Source organism: Rhinopithecus bieti, unplaced genomic scaffold, assembly GCF_001698545.2.
Source record: "Rhinopithecus bieti isolate Rb0 unplaced genomic scaffold, ASM169854v2 scaffold_21412, whole genome shotgun sequence".
In the NCBI taxonomy this organism is placed as follows: domain Eukaryota; kingdom Metazoa; phylum Chordata; class Mammalia; order Primates; family Cercopithecidae; genus Rhinopithecus; species Rhinopithecus bieti.
The window spans coordinates 548,242-566,822 of NW_016811643.1; the positions used below are offsets into that span (position 1 = coordinate 548,242).

Sequence of the window (18,581 nt, forward strand, 5' to 3'; positions counted from 1 at the left end):
ACCCTGCCCACTCTGGGCCTGCTTCTTTATTGGACTATTGGAGCCACGGCAATGCCCACCTAGCTGGAGGATCAGACGGGAGGGATGGGGCTACCTTGGGGGTTCGGGGTAGGCATGAGCTCCCTGTCCCAGGAGACATGCATGCTGGAGCTAAATGAGTATCATGGTGGCTGCAGAGGAGATACCAGTGGGATATGGCCCTGTCACCTGCCTCACTGGGACCCTGTGGCGGCTCCACTCTCCTAGCCTTTCAGCCAAGCCAATGTGGGTCTGCAGGGGGTGGCCAGTCTAGCCCAAAGCCCAGTCCACCCTGGGGACTTTGTCAAACTCCACCTCCCCACCCTAAGTGACCCCTCACACACTGCCCAGCCATATGAGAAGTTGTAGCTCTGTGTTCGCCTTGAACATCAGGGTCCAGGCCTTTGAGGAGCCCCTGGGGCTGCGACAGAAACCCACTATCCCACCATCTCTGCCTGGGCCCCAGCCACTATCATCTCTTGTCCAGATTATTCCAGTAGCCTTCTGACTGGCCTCACAGCCTCTACCTGGCCCTTGCAATCTACCCCCACAGAGCAGCCAGAGCAGACCCGTGAACTCATAAGTCAGACCGGGCCACTATTCCACTCAGAACCTTCCAACAGCGCCTGCCCCGTCTCACTTTGAGTACATGCTGAAGTCCTCCTATTGGCCTACATGATCTTCCTCACCCTAACCCACCTCTGATCTTCTGCTTCTCTGCTCCATCATATAGTCCTCTTGACTGTTTCTCAAACACCTCAGTGCCTTTGCACCTGCTGTTCCTCTCTGCCCAGAATGCTGTTTCCCTCAGCCCCCTGACCTGCTCCCTCACTTCCTCCAGGCTTCTGCTCAAATGTCACCTCCTCAGACAGGCATTCCTGATCTCTTGATCTAAAGTACCCCCACCCTGTCATTCTCTACTCCCTTATCCTGCTTTATTTTTCTCTCAGCCCCTACCACTCCCTGACACACAATGTCTCCATTTACAGACAGGCCTCCTCCCTAGTCTGGAAGCTCCACAAGGGCAGGCCTTTGTTTTGTTTGCTGCTGTATTCTCAGGCCTAGGGCCTGACATGTCTCATTGCTCAGACAGTATTTGTTCAATGGATGAATGCATTACCTCATCAAGGGCCACCCAAGTCTCTGAAACAAACCCTTACTGCACACAGCCTGCCATATTCCTTTTCATCTCCTAGCCTCTGCTCATGCTGTGCCCTCTTCATAAAGCCCCTTCCTCTCTCTCAGTGTTCAAGGTCAAGCTCAAGCAGAGCCTCTTCTAGGAAGTCCCTTGGCCAGTTTCCAGGCTAGTCCCTCAATATCCTAAGCCCCTTCGTGTTGGCTTCTAGATCCTACACTCTCTGTGTGTCTCAGCTCCCAGGAAACCTGGGGGCGCCTCCACCCTACTGCGGGGCAGCAATGTGTAGCCTGAAAGATCACAGATGGGAGGGAGGGAGGGAAGCAGGAGGGAGAGGGGGCTGGGGACAGGATTAGCAGCAGCCTCTCCGCCTCCCAAACCCAGCTGGTCCCGGAAACGTGGGGCTGGAAAATGTCAGACTCAACTCTAGTCCATCCCCCAACCCTTCCTCGCTGGGGAGGACTCATTCCTGGGCAGCATTCCCCCCAAGAGCCCAGGGCCCTTAGGAAGCGGTTAGGAGGAGACATGAGGAATAAACAGAGGAAAGGGGCTGCCCTTCTGCCTTTCCTCCCCCATCCCACCCCCTCCTGCTGGGTGACAAGACATTTAATTATAGATATTTGGTACCACTCAGAATTCCGAGTGTCCTAATCACCTCCTCCCTTCCCCCCAGAACCAGTTTCCATGGAAAAAATCACACAAAGAGTCAAGGAGGGGAAGGAGAGAACCCCTACCCCCGCAGGTTCCCCGCCAAAAGGGGAGAGAGAAGGGTGACTGGAAGAGCTGTTACCAGACCTTCATCAGCAAGGCAGGGAGCTGGCTGGGTAGGGAGGGGGTGTGAGTGGAGAGGAACAAGGCCAGAGTTCTGGTGCATGGGCCTGGCTCTGCCCGCCCTTGCTGTGTGACCTTAGACCTAGCAGTCTCCCTTTCTGGGTCTCAAAGTTCTTCCCATCCCAACCCCGGCTCTGGTGAATTAAATAACCACTATGAAATTGTTCAGGCTGTTGGGGATGTGGAGGTGACACTCCCAACTGTCTGCTGACTTGTCTCCACTACTCAGATGGCAGGCCAATCTCCTTGGGTCCCTTCACCTCTAAGACACTGATATGCTAGGATTCAGGGTGAATCCAACAGTCTTCGACTCTAAGTCTGCACTGTAAGATATCCACAGCTTTCACAGTTGAAGAATGAAACAGACAGTGTCTGGCATACAGTAAGCACTTGATAAATGTTGGCTATTTGTTACTGCTATTCCAGTATGTTAAAATTCTGTGAGTTCATCTGCCTCTGCTGCTGAGAGACAAGACATTCACTGCTGTGGGCTACAGTTGTGGCATGTGTCAAACGGGTATCAGGGACCTGAGGGCAGAAGGTGGGACTGCAAGACTGCACTTTGAGGCTGGGGTAGGGGAAGCTCTCCCTCACAGGAAGAGTCGTTGACCAACCAGGCTACGGTAGGCCTCAGTGGAGGTAACAAGAGTGTGGGAGGGGCAGGGCAGGGAGGCCAGACAGCTCTGCCTCCTCACCTCCCAGCACATAGACAGGCATTCCTGGAATAAATGACCCATGAGAGATCCGTTACTCCCTGTTCTCCTGGGTTCATGTGGCTATTGCAGACAGCTGCCTTTCTCTCCCCTCCAGCCACACCCCTGGCTCCTCCCATTTCACTTGACACCCCCTGCAGGCTAAGTCCCTCTTTCTGAGCCTCACAGACCAGGCAGTCTAACCTTCCATTGTACAGATGGGAAAACTGAGGTCCAAAGATGACTCTGTCCAGGTCTGAGTGAGCCAAAAGGCTGAGCCAGGCCTGGTCCCAGGCCTCCCACCTCCCGGCAATGGGGGCAACGCCACACAGAGCGTGAATATGGACCTGAGGGTGAGGGACTTCCCACAGCCTGGGGGGTGGGGAGGGGGCCCTTAGTCCCCAGGGACTGCCAGAAGCAAAGAATGACAGCTCCTCTCATCTCTTCTTATTCTGGAGTCCATACCATGCCATCTCCACCCACAGCCCAGGGAGCATGACTGGAGCCTCGGGCTTGAAACAAGGGAACATTGTCTCCTTAACAGAGGCCACCAGGAGGGGGTGGACAGCTGCTCCCCATCTTCCCGGAGCCAGAAGGAAGGGGACAGCAGGAGGGGTTCAAGCTAGCAGATGCGAGAACTTCCAGGCTTTTGAGGGGGTGGGAAATTGGAAGATGATGGATCTTTTTGGAGCCTACTGCAGTCTACCAGGTTATACTGAGGCCCACGAGGACCCAGCCCTGTGTTCAGAAGCCAAGCCTGGTGGCTGAGAAGCAGCTGGGCAGTGCAGCCTCCATTTTTCTTCTTTCCTGCTACCAGAGAGGGAAAGATCACACCACCCACTCACCATACAAGAGAGCCTGCCAGGCAGAGGCCATTACCCCCATTTTACGGAAGGGGAAAGTGAGGCACAGAGCAGGGATATGATGGATCCTAGGCCACACAGGGATTAGAAGAGCAAAGCTCATAACCTGCTCTTCTAATGACAGACTCACCAGTTCCCTCCCCGTAAGGGGACATCAAGGTGGGCCTGGAAAAGTGAGAGGCCTGGAGTGGGCAAAGGCTTGGAGATCAGAGACCTCTGTTCATGGCAGGAAGAAGCCCAGGTTATGGCAGATCTGTCCTGCCTCAGAGCTCCAGAAAGGGGTGCGGGGGTGGGGGTGGGGTAGAGGAGAATGTGAAGGGAGGTGGGGTAGGAGAAGCTCTGTAAACTCCCACCTCCTCTCTGGGTCTCAAAGCCTCCTCTTAGGAGCACCCCCTCAGCCACCTTCAGTCTCCCTGAGTCCCTTGGTGTACCCCTGTCGTCTCCCCCATTTGAACCTTCAAGGATCCCAGAAAAGATATATGGGAAAGGAGGCTAGGGAGAAGACCCCTGACAAGAACTGGCCCTGCTCTCTTCCTCTCCTCCCCGACCTTCAGAACTGGCACTGGAGTTCAGAGGCACCAGAGTTGCCCTCGCTGGGACTCAGAAGGAAGGACAGGTTCAAAACTCCCCGCTCCCCACTTCCTGCCTGCTCTCTCTGCAGCCTCCATGAGAAACCCCAGAGGCAGGACCAGGGAGAACTGGAGACAGGGAGAGAGAGACAAAGAGAAAGGGAGTTCAGAGGGGCCGTGAGAGCGTTGGGAACCGGAGCGACTGAATTAGTCCAGGGTTTATAGTTTCTAGGCTTCTCACACAGTCAGGGAGCGCAGTGGGAGTGCAGGCCATAGTTGAAATACCCGCTGGCCATCCTTGAGCTCAACCCAGAATCCAGAGCCCGGAATCTAGCTCCCAACCCAGATGCCAGGGCATATGCCATCTGGATCCCATCTGAATCCACAGCCTCAACTCCAGGGATAGCTGAAGCCAGAAGGTAGAAGGAGGGGTCTCAGGGAGAGTGAGCCCCCAGGGCTGGGGTTCTGGCAGAAAGGGGGTGCATCTCAGAGTCACCAGGAAGGGGGTAGAGTGGGGAAAAGATGCAAGCAGACAGGATGGGGAAACAAGAACCGACCCCCTGGACCCACAGAGGCAGCCCTGAAGATGGGGCCCAGAACCACTCCTGACCTCTCTAAAGGACCCTGGCTGCTCAGCCTCTGCAATCCCCTCCCTGCCTCTAACTTCCCCTAGAAGCCCCCATCTAGAAGCTTTTTTCATCTGAGGAGGCTCTAGCAGAACTCAGGCCCCAAGAGTCCCCACCTCAAACCCGCAGGCTCCCCCAAATCTGCACAGTACCAGCTGGATGGAAACATAGGCACTCCTTTGTCCACCCACCTCTCCTGATTGGGGAGATTAAGTCACAGAGAAAGGCCAATGTCACACAGCAAGAACAGAACTGCAGTGAGAACCCTGAGACCCCTCTGCTCCTCCATAAAGTCAAGTCTTGTACCTTCCCAATTCTCCCAGGCCCAGGAACACATCTATATTCTGACCTGTCATAGGAAAGCCACATGAGGAAGGGCAAACCCATGTCAACTGTGGCCCCTGAGCCGAACATCCTATCAAGGGTCTGGTAAACAGAGCAGCAAGCCTCAGAGAAACGACTGAGCCTGCTCTGGGTGCCATCACACTCATCCCTCCAACAAAGAACCACACCGGGATTTCCAAAACCAGTCCCTGAGAAACATCCAAAGGACAAGATAAGAATCCTTTGTAATTACCACCCAGAGCACCTGGAGCAGACGAGCACCTCTGCCATTAGCACCAGCAGAAAACTGAAGCTTCTACAGGGCCCGAGTAGACAGGAGCCCTGTGTCTTTAACACTCTTAAAACTGCATGGGCACGTCCAGGACCAGAAAAGCACCCTTGGCACCTGGGCACCTGACCAGTGAATACAATGCAAAAGGCTCCAACTGAAGTTGATGCCCACCGCCCTCTGTTGGCCCCATCCTGAAGGCCCCTACAAAGGACTCACCACCTGTGGCTTGCTGCAGCACTTGCTGGCAGGGGCAGGCTCATCTGGAGGCCGAGCTGCCTCAGGGCGCTTGGTCTCAGCAGAAGGCAGTGCAGCCAGAGTCAAGCAGGGCATGTCCACTGGCACTGGGGCAGGGACCTCGCCGGAGTGCAGGTTCAGCATGTACTGTTTGGTGACGTCCTCAAGCGATGGTGCCTGCAACGTGGGATGGGCTCGGGCAGGGAAGCCTATGGGCTCTGGCACAGCCACAGGGGGGCCAACAGAAGTTGGTGGCTCAGGCACCACAATTGGCATAAAGGTGGCGGGCACACTGGCATGGCGAACGTGTTTGGAGGAGGGCCGGGCCCGAGACAGGCTGCCAATCTGGTCCTGACTGCCCTCATCTCTCCCAAGCTCCTGGTGACTACTCCGAGCTGGGCGCTTCTTGGAGCCTCGGCGGATTAGCCTCGGGGATAGACTGTCAGCCAGCTTGGGGTCAAGGTGAAAGCTTTGGTGGGCAGTGGCAGGGGGAGGCAGAGCCTCAGGTAGGGCCCTTTCAGACTGTGCCCGGCTCCTGGTGGCACCAGGCTCTTCTGGCTCTGCCCGCTGCTCTACAAGGATGGGCTCGCTGCTGGATGGAGGCAGCACAGGCTCAACTTCTCGGATGGGCTCCCCTCCAGGGCCCTGGAATCCAGGCCCAGCCAGCTCCCCCCGGCGGCTGGGGTCACTCAGGGATTTCTTCTTGGGGGCTTTGCCAGCAACCCTGTCGTCCACTACACGCCCCAGGGTGCCAGGCCCCTGAACTATGCTCTGAATAACCTCCTGATATCCCTTGCTTTCTTCACTGCCCACAGACCAGTCACTGTGACCACTGGTCAAGCCCTCATCCATGGCTGAGGTGGCAGGGAGCCCTGTCTTGGGGCTCAGTGAGCCCAGGAGGTTACTGTCCACGGAGAACCCAGTGGGCTCTTCAGAGGTGGCAGCCCGATGGCGCTGAGGAATTGGGTCACTCAGGGACCTGTAGGCCTCACCTGCCTCCCCATTGCTCAATTCACTCCCACCAGAACCTGAAGGTGGGACTTTGCGTCGTCGGCGGAGGGCACCTGGTGTGGAAGGGGTCTCAGGGGACACCAGGGCCCACCCACCCAGACTGTCCTCAGTCCCAGGGCCACGGTGGTTCGTCTGGGCTGAGGATGAGGAAAGGGGTCGCCACATCCCTGTAGTACCCAGGCCGCAAAATGCTGCAACAGGAGGCTCAGGGTCCGCTCCAATGCCTTCATCTGTCAGACTGGACTCAGCGCCTGAGAGCTCCTCCTGGGACCGCTGCCCTCGGGTCACGTCCCGTGCCCAGTCAGGGCTTTCAGGGGGGGCATCGCTTCCATCATCTTGCTGGGCACCCATGCGCTGGATCTTCTCAAAAACCTGGCGGGCCTCCTGCACATACTGGTCCTGGACGATGAGAGGCAGTGGATCCTCCTCGGCACCAGGGCCTGCCAGCAGGAGCTCGGAGGAGCTGGGCTTCAGAGCACTGGTGCGGGGCAGGCGGCGGGCCATGGGCTTCTCAGAGCAGGTGAATGACTTTGCTCTCCGCAGAGTGGCTGTCAAGTCCTTGAGTGTGGGGCGCGTGCCAGGTGATGCTGGGGCTGGGATGGGCATAGGTTCAAGTTGCCCCATGGAGCCACCTGCGGATGGTGAGTCTCTGCCATCTAGGGGGCTGCTTACACGGTCCCCGGGGCTCCCACCACGTTTTCGGACCCTCAGTTCTGAAAGGTCTGAGCGCAGGAAACTGAGAAGCGTCAGGGTTTCTGAGGCGATATCTGGATTTGACAGGGACTTCCGCTGCCCACTCTTTTCCGGCTCAAATCCTCCATCCCTCAATGCCCTAGAGGTGTCCCCAGGTCCTTTGGCACGGGTTCGAGCCTGGGACCGCAGGAGCCCTTCCCCAGCTCCAAAGCTAGGGGAACGGTACACGCCCCAGCCCCCAGAACCCCTACTAGACCATAGGTCGTCGTCCTTGAGAGTCTCCGTGCTAGAATAACGGCTGCTACCGCAGGAGCCTGCGGGGCTGGCCAGGTACGAGGGAAAGCTCACCTTGGCCACACGGAGAGCTCCTCCCACAGAGTCAGATATAGGCCGAAGTCCCTCCTGGGGACCTGGGACGCAGGGCGGAGAGCCACTACCCCACTCCCGGAGTCCTTCTTCTCCAGGGGCTCTTGGAGATGCTGGGAGCTCAGGGCTCCTGGCTCCCCCTGCTGAGTCCATGCTGCTCAGATTTAACCCATCACTGTCAGGTCTGCAGTCCTGATCCAATAGGGAGCTTCCAGGCCTGAGCCTGGGCCTCCCTCCCCAGCGGTGGCCGCCCTCACCGTCTCGGTCGTCGTCACTGCCCGAGGAGTGGCCGCCGTGGTAGGCCGGACTCTGGGCTCCAGGCGGCTGCGGCGGGCCCTCCTCTTCCTCCTCGCTGGAGCTGGCAGCACGGCTGCGGCTGACACGATAGGAGGAGGCGATGGAGGAGGAGTAGGAGCAGGAGGCCCGGGCCCCGGCCTGCGGTTGGGAGAAGATATGCCAAGAATGTAAACCATCCGCTGGGCGCAGCGCCCGCTCCTGTTGCTGCTGCTGCTGCCGGCGCAGCCTCCCTTCGGTCCCCGGCCCGGTCAGGGGCCGCGCCGAACGCAGACCCACCAGGGGGAAGCATGTCCGAGGGGGTGGCGTCGGTGGCTGCCGCGACTCCCGAGCCGGAGGCTCCCACGCGGCACCGTCGGGGCTGGGCGTTCCCGGGGATTCAGAGTCGGCGCTGGGCCTCCTGGAGCCAGGACCGCCGAAGAGCTTGCGCATCTCGGTGACGCTGGGCCAGGCCCCTCGCGCTGGGCCCTCGGCCGCTTCTTCCGCGGCCGCGGGGAAGACGCCCCCGTCCCGGGCCCCAGCGGAGCCGTAGTCCAGACGCGGCGCGTCGAAGCGCCGGGAGAGTTGGCGCACCGACGGCGAGAGGCTGCGGAGCGGGCGCGGCTGCGCGGGGGCGGCCGGGGGCCCAGACGCCAGCTTGGACACGCGCCGAGAGGGCTGGCCCGGGGCAGCCGTGGTTGGCCGGCACGAGGCCCGGCGCCGCAAGCCGGGGGTGTCCGTGTCCTCCTCCCTCGGCCCGGGGCCGCCGCTCCAGCGCTCCAGCAGCTTGAACGAGACGCTGCGGTAAAGCGGCGGCCGGGGTGCCCCGTCCGCCATGGTGGCGGCACTCACTCCGGGGGGGCTGGCCTCGGGGAGCCGCGGCCAACCCCCCCTGCGCCCCCTCTCCTTGGGAGCGCAGCGGCCCGCGCCGAAAGCAGCGCGTGGGGGTGTGGGAGGAGGGCGCAGAGACCGGAGCAGAGGTTTATCAACCGCAGCTCAAGTTTCTGTGGCCACCGGCCGCAACGTCTCCATCCCCGGTGGCGCCTCACCGCCGACCCCCAGGCCCAGCCCCCGCCGCGGCTGGAGCTACCAGGGGCACTGCGGCTCCGCCTGGGCGGGATCCCAGCGTTTAGTTTGTCGACTCTGCGCCCGCCTGCCCAACGGCCTGTCTGCCTCCCCTCGCTCTCTCGCTCCGGCTCCCACTCCCTCCCCCTTGTCTGCTCGCTCCTGGCACCCTTTTGTTGCAAATAAACTTTGTGGCAGAGGAAAGGGGGCGGGGGGCGGGGCCTCGCGCCCAAAAGAGGGGGTGGGCTCCGGGCGTGAGCGAGCCTGGGAACCGAGTGGTGGGAGGGAATCTGTGAGGGAATCTGGGAGGAGCCGAAGAAGAAAAACCCTGTTGGAGGACTTGCAGACTGAGGCGACCCTCTGGCCCTCCAGAGACGTCCCTCGGGAGCCCAGCGGGCCGAGCTGCCCCCAGGGACTCGCTGAGACACACGCAACCGCTGAGCGTGCTCAGCTTCGCAGACTCGCAGCCAGGGCGCCGCGCCCACCGAGGGCCAGCAGCTTCCGCGCGGAAACACGTCCTGCCTAGCGGCTCCAACATGGCAACCTCGGACTCACAAACTCTCGTACACACTGACATTCAGGTGCACGCAGACGCACACTCCCCAGGCCAGGAAAGGGGTAGGACTCGGCGCCAGAGGGAGCCCGGAGAAACGCGGGCTGACTAAAGGACCAGTCGCTCCCTGCCCCGCCCTACTCCCCGCCCAGGCCTCGCCCCCTCCCCGCCCGCCCTCTGAGGCGAATTCTGCTGTAGCCACGCCCTTGTACCCCCATCTCGCTCCCAAACGGCCCGCCCATCTCACCTCCCAGCCGCCTGTCTGGCTCCGACAGGCCCCTAACCCGCCCAACGCTGCTCCAGAAGCCCCACCCTTCACGACCGCCCCTACTTTTCCAGCTGCCACGCCTCCCACCTGCCCCAGCCGTCTGGCGGCTCTTCTCCTGGACTCTCCGCCTGGATCCCCGAGCCCCTTTTCTTCTCGCTCCGGAGTCCGCGGCTCTTGCGCCCCCTCGCGGCCTGATTTTCTCAACGCATGGAGTCCTGGACGGATAAAGCAGCACTCATCCCCAAAAAACGGAGAGCTGGGAACACTTACTTTCAGTCGTTACCTAATCCCCTTAGTCTTTTTCAGACCTTCGCAAAGCGCACTGCCCCTTCTTACGCCTTACACACAAAAGGAGCTTTGACGGGAACGCTCTCGACTTCCCACTGCCAAACCTATACTCTTACCCGCAGCTGCTCCACCTTCCTGGTAGGGAAAGTGTAGATTGTTTGTCTGGCTTCACCCTGATCCCTCTCTTGAGCTCCCCTCCCGCCCCTGCCTCCGTCTGAGTCTCACATTGTTCTGGGTATTGGGACATCATCCCCTTCCCCCATTCCCACTTGCCTCTAAATCCCATTCATCCTCCCGGCCCAACTAACGAATGAGCGAATGAATGAAAATGTGTCGAGTACCTATGATGTATGGGCAATATTATTTAACTTATTTTTTAAATCCACAAACCACTCTTGGGGACAAATATTATTACCCCTTCTCTGTGGGCCGTGAAGGAGAAGTAACTTTGACCACTATGCAAGTCAGGAAATAGCAGCTCCTGCTAAAATTCAGATTTTAGGGGCTTCAAACACCATGCTCCTCCAGCCAGCTCTGAGATGCACCCCCAAATCCTGATGAAGAAGGAGGTTCTCGCTCCTTTGAGCCCCCAGTCTCCTCCTTCTCCTCCTTGGGCCTGGGCTCGCTTTCCCCAGGAACGGAGGATAACCTGGTCTGACCCATGCCCCTCCAGTGCTGCCCAGCCTTCTTCAGGCCTAATCAGACTGCCCTGTCCCCTCCAACCCCCACTAGCAAGGCCCCAGGGACACATAGTTAGGTCAGCAGTCGGCATTACCCAGCCAACCCCACTGCCACCGGGTCCAGCCAAGGAGACTGTAGCTGGGCCAGACTAGGCTGGGAAGATGGGGTTCAGAGGAGAGAGTCAGGCAGGAGGATAGGAAAGGATGGTAGACACCCGGGGATTGCCTGACTACCGAATGAGAGAGGGGGGACTCAGCTGGAACCCCAGAACCTACTTGCTACTCATATACCCCACAGGATGAGGAGGTCACTCTCCACTCTCTGGGCAGCCTCTTGAGTTGTGGAATATCTCTCTAGCAAGAAAGCACTTCCTGTCTGAGACCAGCATCCAGGGAGTCCCTCACCTCAACCTCATCTCAGCTCTGCCTCGAGGGGGCCAAGGAGTAAATCTCTCCCTTTTCTCTAGGAAATTGATAAAAGAGAGCCCTGCCGGCCTATGCCTCTCTGTTCTGACTTACTCTGTGACCTCGGGTAAATCCCTGCACTTGCCTGTGTCTGAAAAGTGAGGAGTGGGTCAGGTTCCCCAAAAGTGCTCTCTCTGGCTCTGGCATTTGATGTCAGACTCTCACCATCTTTAGTATTTTCTTTCTACTCTTTGGGGCAAGTTTTGGTGTGTGCTGTGGGGTGAGTTGGGGAGGGGTGGGAGATAGGGCTCATCCCAGGAGTCACTCTCTCCCCCCATAATGGTGACTCCTACCATCTGAAATTTGTACTTTCCCACCTCCCTGTCACTTCTGGGACAGAAACGCTTATTCCATATCACAGATGGGCAAGTGGATAGAGAGGAGTGGAGGTTTAGGTCACGGCCTCCCAGAGTCTTGTGGCTTGGCCTTGAGGTGAGCTGGCTTGGGCCTTTGGTTCAGGAATCCCCTTGGTGGGGAGGGAGGGTGTTTAAGGATCTAGACTGGGTCTCTGTCCAAAGAAAGCTCACCCAATCTGAGAGTGGCTTGATTGCTTCCAGTGCTTCATGAATCCTCCCACCCCCAGCTCCTTATGATCCAGGATAAGACAAAGTTATCTTCCATGAACAGAAGGGATCTGGAATTTTTATGGTGCTGGATAATTATGTACAGCAATTTTTAGCCCCAAGATGATTCATCTGATAAGGGGCTGGGAGCACTGGGCACCAGAGTGGAGAGAGAAACCCTATGCTGGCTCACCTTCTGCAGGTCACCCCCTTTCCTCTGGGCCCCAGGCCCCTCACCTATGAAAGGGTAATGAAAACAATAGCCCATCTGCCCAGTGAGTCATGGTGATCTAGCGAGGTGAGGATCATGGAATCCCTTGGAGAAATCAAGATGGGAAGGTTTTGAAGGTCACAGGTCATGGCCAATGATGGGCTTTGGTGGGCTTCGGGTACAGATAGTCCCCAGCTCATGATGTTTCAACTTAATGACTTTTTGACTTTATAATGATGCAAAAGCTATGTACATCCATACTTTGAGCACACATACAATCATTCTGTTTTTCACTTTCAGTAAAATATTCAATAAATTACATGAGATATTCAGCATTTTATTGTAAAATAGGCTTTGTGTTAGATGATTTTTGCCCAACTCTAGGCTATGGAAGTGTTCTGGGCCTGTTTCAGGTGGGTTAGGCTAAGCTCTGATGTTTGGTAGGCTAGGTATATTAAATGCCTTTTTGACTTATGATATTTTCAGTGGGTTTATTGGGATGTAACCCCATCGTAAATCAAGGAGCAACTGTACCTAAGAGGGAGAGAAAGGATGAGTGCGGGGACAAGACGCAATAAGCTCCATGAAGGAGCTGTCTTAGGGGGAAATCTGACTCTTCTGACTCCATTGCAAAGTCAGATAGAAACTATCTGAGATTGCCCCCTTTCCTATATAATTAGACCGTAAGCACACAGTATTAAATTCTTTATAATATTTTGATCACACTACATTCTCATCAGTTATTCAACTGGCTTTCGCCAAAAAACAAAACAATACAACTAGGACTTTAAAATAATTCACATCTCGTTATATAGTTCTTCTGCCCCCATCCTCCTGCTGCCCCACCACATAGAAAATCATCATCTCAAATCCTGTGTTCAGCATTCTCTTGCTTTCCTTTTTATATGGTTTTATTGCATCTACATATTCCTTCAAACTATATATTTTCATTTTAGTTGTTCTTAACTTTATAAAAAGGGCATCCTGCTGGACGTGGTGGCTCATGCCTGTAATCCCAGCACTTTGGGAGGCTGAGGTGGGTGGATTGCTTGAGGCCAGGAGTTCAAGGCCAGCCTGGCCAACATGGTGAAACCCAGTCTCTATTAAAAATACAAAAATTAGCAGGGTGTGGTGGTGCATGCCTATAGTCACAGCTTCTCGGGAGGCTGAGGCAGGAGAATCACTTGAACCCAGGAGGCGGAGTTTGCAGTAAGCCAAGACCCCACCACTGCACTGCAGCCTGAGCGACAGAGCAAGACTCTGTCTCAAAAAAAAAAAAAAAAAAAAAAAAGGCATCTTGCTTTACATAATTTGTTGGGACTTCTTTTTTCTTACTATTATACTGCTAAGATTTACCCATACTGTTGCATGCCTCTATAGTCCATTCTGGCCATGTGGACTATTTCAATGTGTGAATATATCACAGTGTATTGATCCAGTGTCTTGCTGATGCACATTCTGGTGTTTCCAGGTGTTTGCTGAGCATTGTGCATGACTCCAGGTACACATGGACAGAAGTGCTTGAGCACAGGGCAGGCAATTGATCAACATTAGGAGGCATTGTCAAGCTGGGATCTAATTTCTCGTCTATGTTTTTTAATCATCTGTGTTTCTTTTTTTTTTTTTTTTTTTTTGAGACAGAGTTTCTCTCTTGTTGCCCAAGCTGGAGTGCGATCTTGGCTCATCGCAATCTCTGCCTCCCAGGTTCAAGCAATTCTCCTGCCTCAGCCTCCCAAGTAACTGGGATTACAGGCACATGCCACCACGCCCAGCTAATTTTTATATTTTAGTAGAGGCAAGGTTTCACCATGTTGGTCAGGCTGGTCTCAAACTCCTGACCTTATGATCTGCCCGCCTCAGCCTCCCAAAGGGCTAGGATTACAGGCGTGAGCCACCGCGCCCGGCCTTTTGTTTCCTTTTATGTGAAGTGCCTATTTGTGCCTCTTGCTCATTTTTCTATTGGGTTATAGTATGTTCAATACTTTATGAAATTTCTCCTCCAACTTTTCTATCCCTTGGTACCCCTGGTGACTTAGGAAGGTCTAGTATTTTACAGGTAAGGAAACAGAGGCTCAGAGGAGTGAAGGTGCTTGGTCAAAGTCACAGACTCTGTTGTGGCCCTTCTGCACTGAGCTAATGCCTTCTGAGGTCTTCGGAGGTTCTGGGCCTCACTTACAAACCCTTTCTGCCCCTCAGCTAGGTCAGGGCCCCTCTGGTATTTAGCATTTCTTGGCCATGGACCATTCCAGGAGCTCATCATCTCCCTATTGATACCTTCCTCGCATGGGTCCTCTTTATGATCTGCACTCTCCTCCCCAGCTGTAATGATCCAGGTATGTATGTGTTTCATTATTACCTGTCTCCTCCATCAGACTAGGAGCTCCATGAGGGCCCAGCATGATGCTTGGCATATAGGAGGTGCCCAGTAAGGATTGTTTGCTGGATGAACTGTTTCCTTGTCTGCATCCCAAACCCCTTGGATTCTTTCCCAAGATTAGAGCCGGGACCTGAGCTCATCTCAGAAACACAGAGTCAATATTCATTGAACAAATGAATGAGGGAGGAAGAGGCCAGCTGTGTCCATTGCTAGGACAGATCAAATGCTCCTGGGCTTTTCCTGTTTGGAATGGAAATTTCCCCAAGACAGTCACTGATTCCTGACTTTCTAGCTTCCCAATCCTTGCTCCTACCTCCCCACCCCTACCCCTTCCCGATTCTCTGCCCCCAACTGCCACCAGCCAACTCTCAGCAACAACTTTGTCCTGGAAGCTCCATCCCTGGCCCTGGCCTTTCTTGGAATCTTCCTCCCTCTTCTCTTCTTACTATCCCCACTTCCTTCCCTCAAGCCTCTCACTCACCCAACTCCACTCTCCCCTCATACCACCATCATTCAGAGACCCCTGGGCTCCTGCCCTCCACATCTCTGGCTCCTTCTCCTCAGCTCCCTAATCTTGGAGTTCCCAGAACTCCTCCCCTCTTCCCACTCTTTCTTTCACGAAGCCCACCCACCCACTCGAGCTCAAGCCACTTTGGGGTTGACCATTCCCCAGGCTCTGCATCTTTTCTAAGTAGCCTTCCCGGTGTCCCTAGACCTTGTTGATTCCTAGCTCCCACTCCAGCCTAGACCCTGGCCCTACCTTTTGTCCAGGTCACTGCCTGGCCTACACCTAAGGTTCACCATCCCAGGGTGGAACCCAAATAAATAATGTTATGGGAATAATAATGAAGCTGAGGCACAAAGAGGTGAAATAACTTGCCCAGGCCGGATGCGGTGGCTCACGCCTGTAATCCCAGCACTTGAGAGGCCAAGGCGAGCAGATCACCTGAGGTCAGGAGTTCGAGAGCATCCTGATCAACATGGTGAAACCCCATCTCCACTAAAATATAAAAATTAGCTGGGCATGGTGGCATGTGGCTGTAATCCCAGCTACTCGGGAGGCTGAGGCAGGAGAATTGCTTGAACTCAGGAAGTGGAGTTTTGCAGTGACCTGAGATTGCGCTATTGCACTCCAGCCTGGACAACAAGAGCACAACTCCGTCTCAAAAAAGTAAAAATAAAAAATAGGCCGGGCGTGGTGGCTCATGCCTGTAATCTCAGCACTTTGGGAGGCCGAGGCTGGCAAACCATGAGGTCAGAAGATAGAGACCATCCTGGCCAATACAGTGAAACCCCGTCTCTACTAAAATACAAAAAATTAGTCAGGCGTGGTGGCACGCACCTGTAGTCCCAGCTACTCGGGAGACTGAGGCAGGGGAATCGCTTGAACCCAGGAGACGGAAGTTTCAGTGAGCCAAGATCGCACAACTGCACTCCAGCCTGGTGACGGAACAAGACTCCGTCTCAAAAAAAAAAAAATGAAAAAACTAATAAATAAATAAATAAATAAATGACTTGTCCAGCATAACAGAGCTAGTATATGGTAGAGCCAGGACATATACCCGGATGGTCTGGCTCTGGAGTCTGTACCTTCCATGCTATTTAGCCTCACAAAGGGAAGCTTGGACAGGAATTTACCTGTGGGTCACAATTTCGACTCCTGGAAGAGTAAGCAAAGGGTCACAGCTCTTGGAGGTCAGCTGGGACAGTCATCTGGGACTCTCTACAGGGGCTCAGGTGGGCTATGAGCAGAGGCCCTGTCCCCTGCCCTTGCTCTCACTCTCCCCTAGCCCCCATCCCAGGCAGTTGAGAAGACTAGTCTCAGACTCAAAGCTAGATGCAAGGTGGGTCCTATATGTCCTGCTTGGCATGGTGGGGCACCGTACAGGGAATAAAAACCAGCCTCTGTCTTCTAACATACATCGGTCTCACTGTGGTCACAAGTCAAAGTTCCTTCTGTCCAAATGGTCTGCCTCTCCAGCAAGGACACTTTGAATGGCCTCCCACGGTGGGTTGGGGCTGGTTCTCCCACTTCTTCAGCCAGCTGCAAGCATACCTATGACATTACCATGGTGTTTAACTCCTCCAGTGCCCCTCTCTGAATGACCCCATTGCCCAGCAGCCTTGGGGACTAGGCAGGGCTAAAATAAAAATATTGCATAAGTTATACAGTCCTTCCCCTCCCTGCTCTGCCTTCTAAAAGGAAGACTGTTAGCCAGGGGTAGTTCTTGGCTTACAGGTTCTGCATGGTGCACCAGCAGCCAAGGGCAGGCTAGATTGTTCTACATAAGAAAAACAGATCTGGGAGGAGGGCACAAGGACTGGAGGAGAAGTGATGGGGAGGAGAAATGAGAAAAAAATGGCAGAGAATGAGGAGCTGCAAAGGAGTAGCTGAGGGGTGGTTCTCAGAGGGGAAGAGGATTTGGTGGACGGTGTGGGGTCTTTTTTTTTTTTTTAAGATGGAGTCTCACTCTGTCCCCAGGCTGGAGTACAGTAGTGCAATCTTGGCTCACTGCAGTCTCTGCCTCCTGGGTTCTAGCAATTCTCCTGCCTCAGCCTCCCAAGTAGCTGGGACTACAGGCACCCGCCACCACGCCCAGCTAATTTTTGTATTTTTAGTAGAGATGGGGTTTCACCATGTTGGACAGGATGGTCTCGATCTCCTGACTTCATGATTCACCTGCCTTGGTCTCCCAAAGTGTTATGATTACAGATATGAGCCACCGCACCTGGCTGGGTGTGGGGTCTTGTGTGCTACCATTCCCCTTTGCTGCTTCCTCCAGGGACCTTCGGTAAAGATGCCTTTCCAAGGCTTTTTAAGCCTTGGATCTGTGTTTGACATGCCTCCTTATGAGGTGGCCTCAAGGCAGCTCTCTGGGTACCCACAGGTCAGAACGATGGGCCTGAGAGGGCAGGAGTGGAACATGGTAGGAACAGTCTGTCATGAGACCAATCAGTAGGCTTCCAGTGGTGGGACCTCCATGTAGCAGCCTCCTGGTGGCCCTGAGGCTCTCAAGCTGCTGGCTCCTCCATTTAGAGTGAAGCAATGTTGAACAACTGTTTCCCCTCACTTAGGGGCCTGGTGGAGGTACCCCAGGTACAGAGGATACCCTAAGGTTGAAAGCCACACTTGAAGAGGTGGATGAAGGAGAGGTGGATCTGGGGCTCATCCTAGCCTTGAATGCTCTGGCCCTACCCAGCTCTTTTCCTGGCCACCCCCTTCCACACACCCAGGTCCCACCCCACCCCACCTATCGCCCATTTAATTGAAACTCACTGTTGCTTTACAGCCAATGTTTTCTTTTCTTTTCTTTTTTTCTGAGACAGAGTCTTGCTTTGTTACCCAGACTGGAGTGCAGTGGTGCAATCTCCGTTCACCACAACCTCCACCTCCCAGGTTCAAGTGATTCCTGTGCCTCAGCCTCTGGAGTAGCTGGGACTATAGACGCCTGCCACTACGCCCAGCTAATTTTTGTATTTTTTAGTAGAGATGAGGTTTTGCCATGTTGGCCAGGCTGGTCTCAAACTCCTGACCTCAAGTGATCTGCATGCCTTGGCCTCCCAAAGTGTTGGGATTATAGGTATGAGCTACCATGCCCGGCCCCTCAGCTCATTTCTAACTCTGGGTTTTGTACACATCACCCCATGCCTTCTACTGGGAGCAGCTCCAGAGCTGCTTCACTCTCTGCTTTTTGAATTCCTCCTGGCTCAAGCTGATCCCTTCTTCTTTTTTTTTTTTTCTTTTGTTTTTTTTTTTTTTTTTTTTTTTTTTTTTTGAGACAGGGTCTCACTCCATCGCCCAGGCTGGAATGCAGTGATGTGATCTCGGTTCACTGCAACCTCTGCCTCCCAGGTTCAAGCAATTCTCTTGCCTCAGCCTCCCAAGTAGCTGGGATTACAGGCGCCAGCCACCACGCCCAGCTAATTTTTGTATTTTCAGTAGAGACAGGGTTTCACTGTGTTGGCCAGGCTGTTCTCAAACTCCTGACCTCACGTGATCCACCTGCCTTAGCCTCCCAAAGTACTGGGATTACAGACATGAGCCACCACTCCTGATTTATTTTAATTTTTTAAGAGACAGGGTCTCCATCTGTCGCTCAGGCTGGAATGCACTGGTGTGATCCTAGCTCACTGTAACTTTGAACTCAGCACCTCAGCCTCCTGAGTAGTTAGTACTACAGTCA

At 54.9% G+C, this 18,581-nt stretch overlaps 1 protein-coding gene across 1 annotated transcript in view; it reads right to left on the reverse strand.

Annotated features, from left to right (window-relative positions):
* ARHGEF17 (Rho guanine nucleotide exchange factor 17) overlaps positions 1-9,173 on the reverse strand; it is a 60,894-nt gene extending 51,721 nt beyond the window's left edge. Inside the window, exon 1 of the mRNA XM_017894459.1 lies at positions 5,567-9,173. Coding sequence (XP_017749948.1) covers positions 5,567-8,764 — 3,198 coding nt within the window. The 5' untranslated portion in view covers positions 8,765-9,173. The remainder of the gene's footprint in view (positions 1-5,566) is intronic.
* Positions 9,174-18,581: the final 9,408 nt, after the last annotated feature.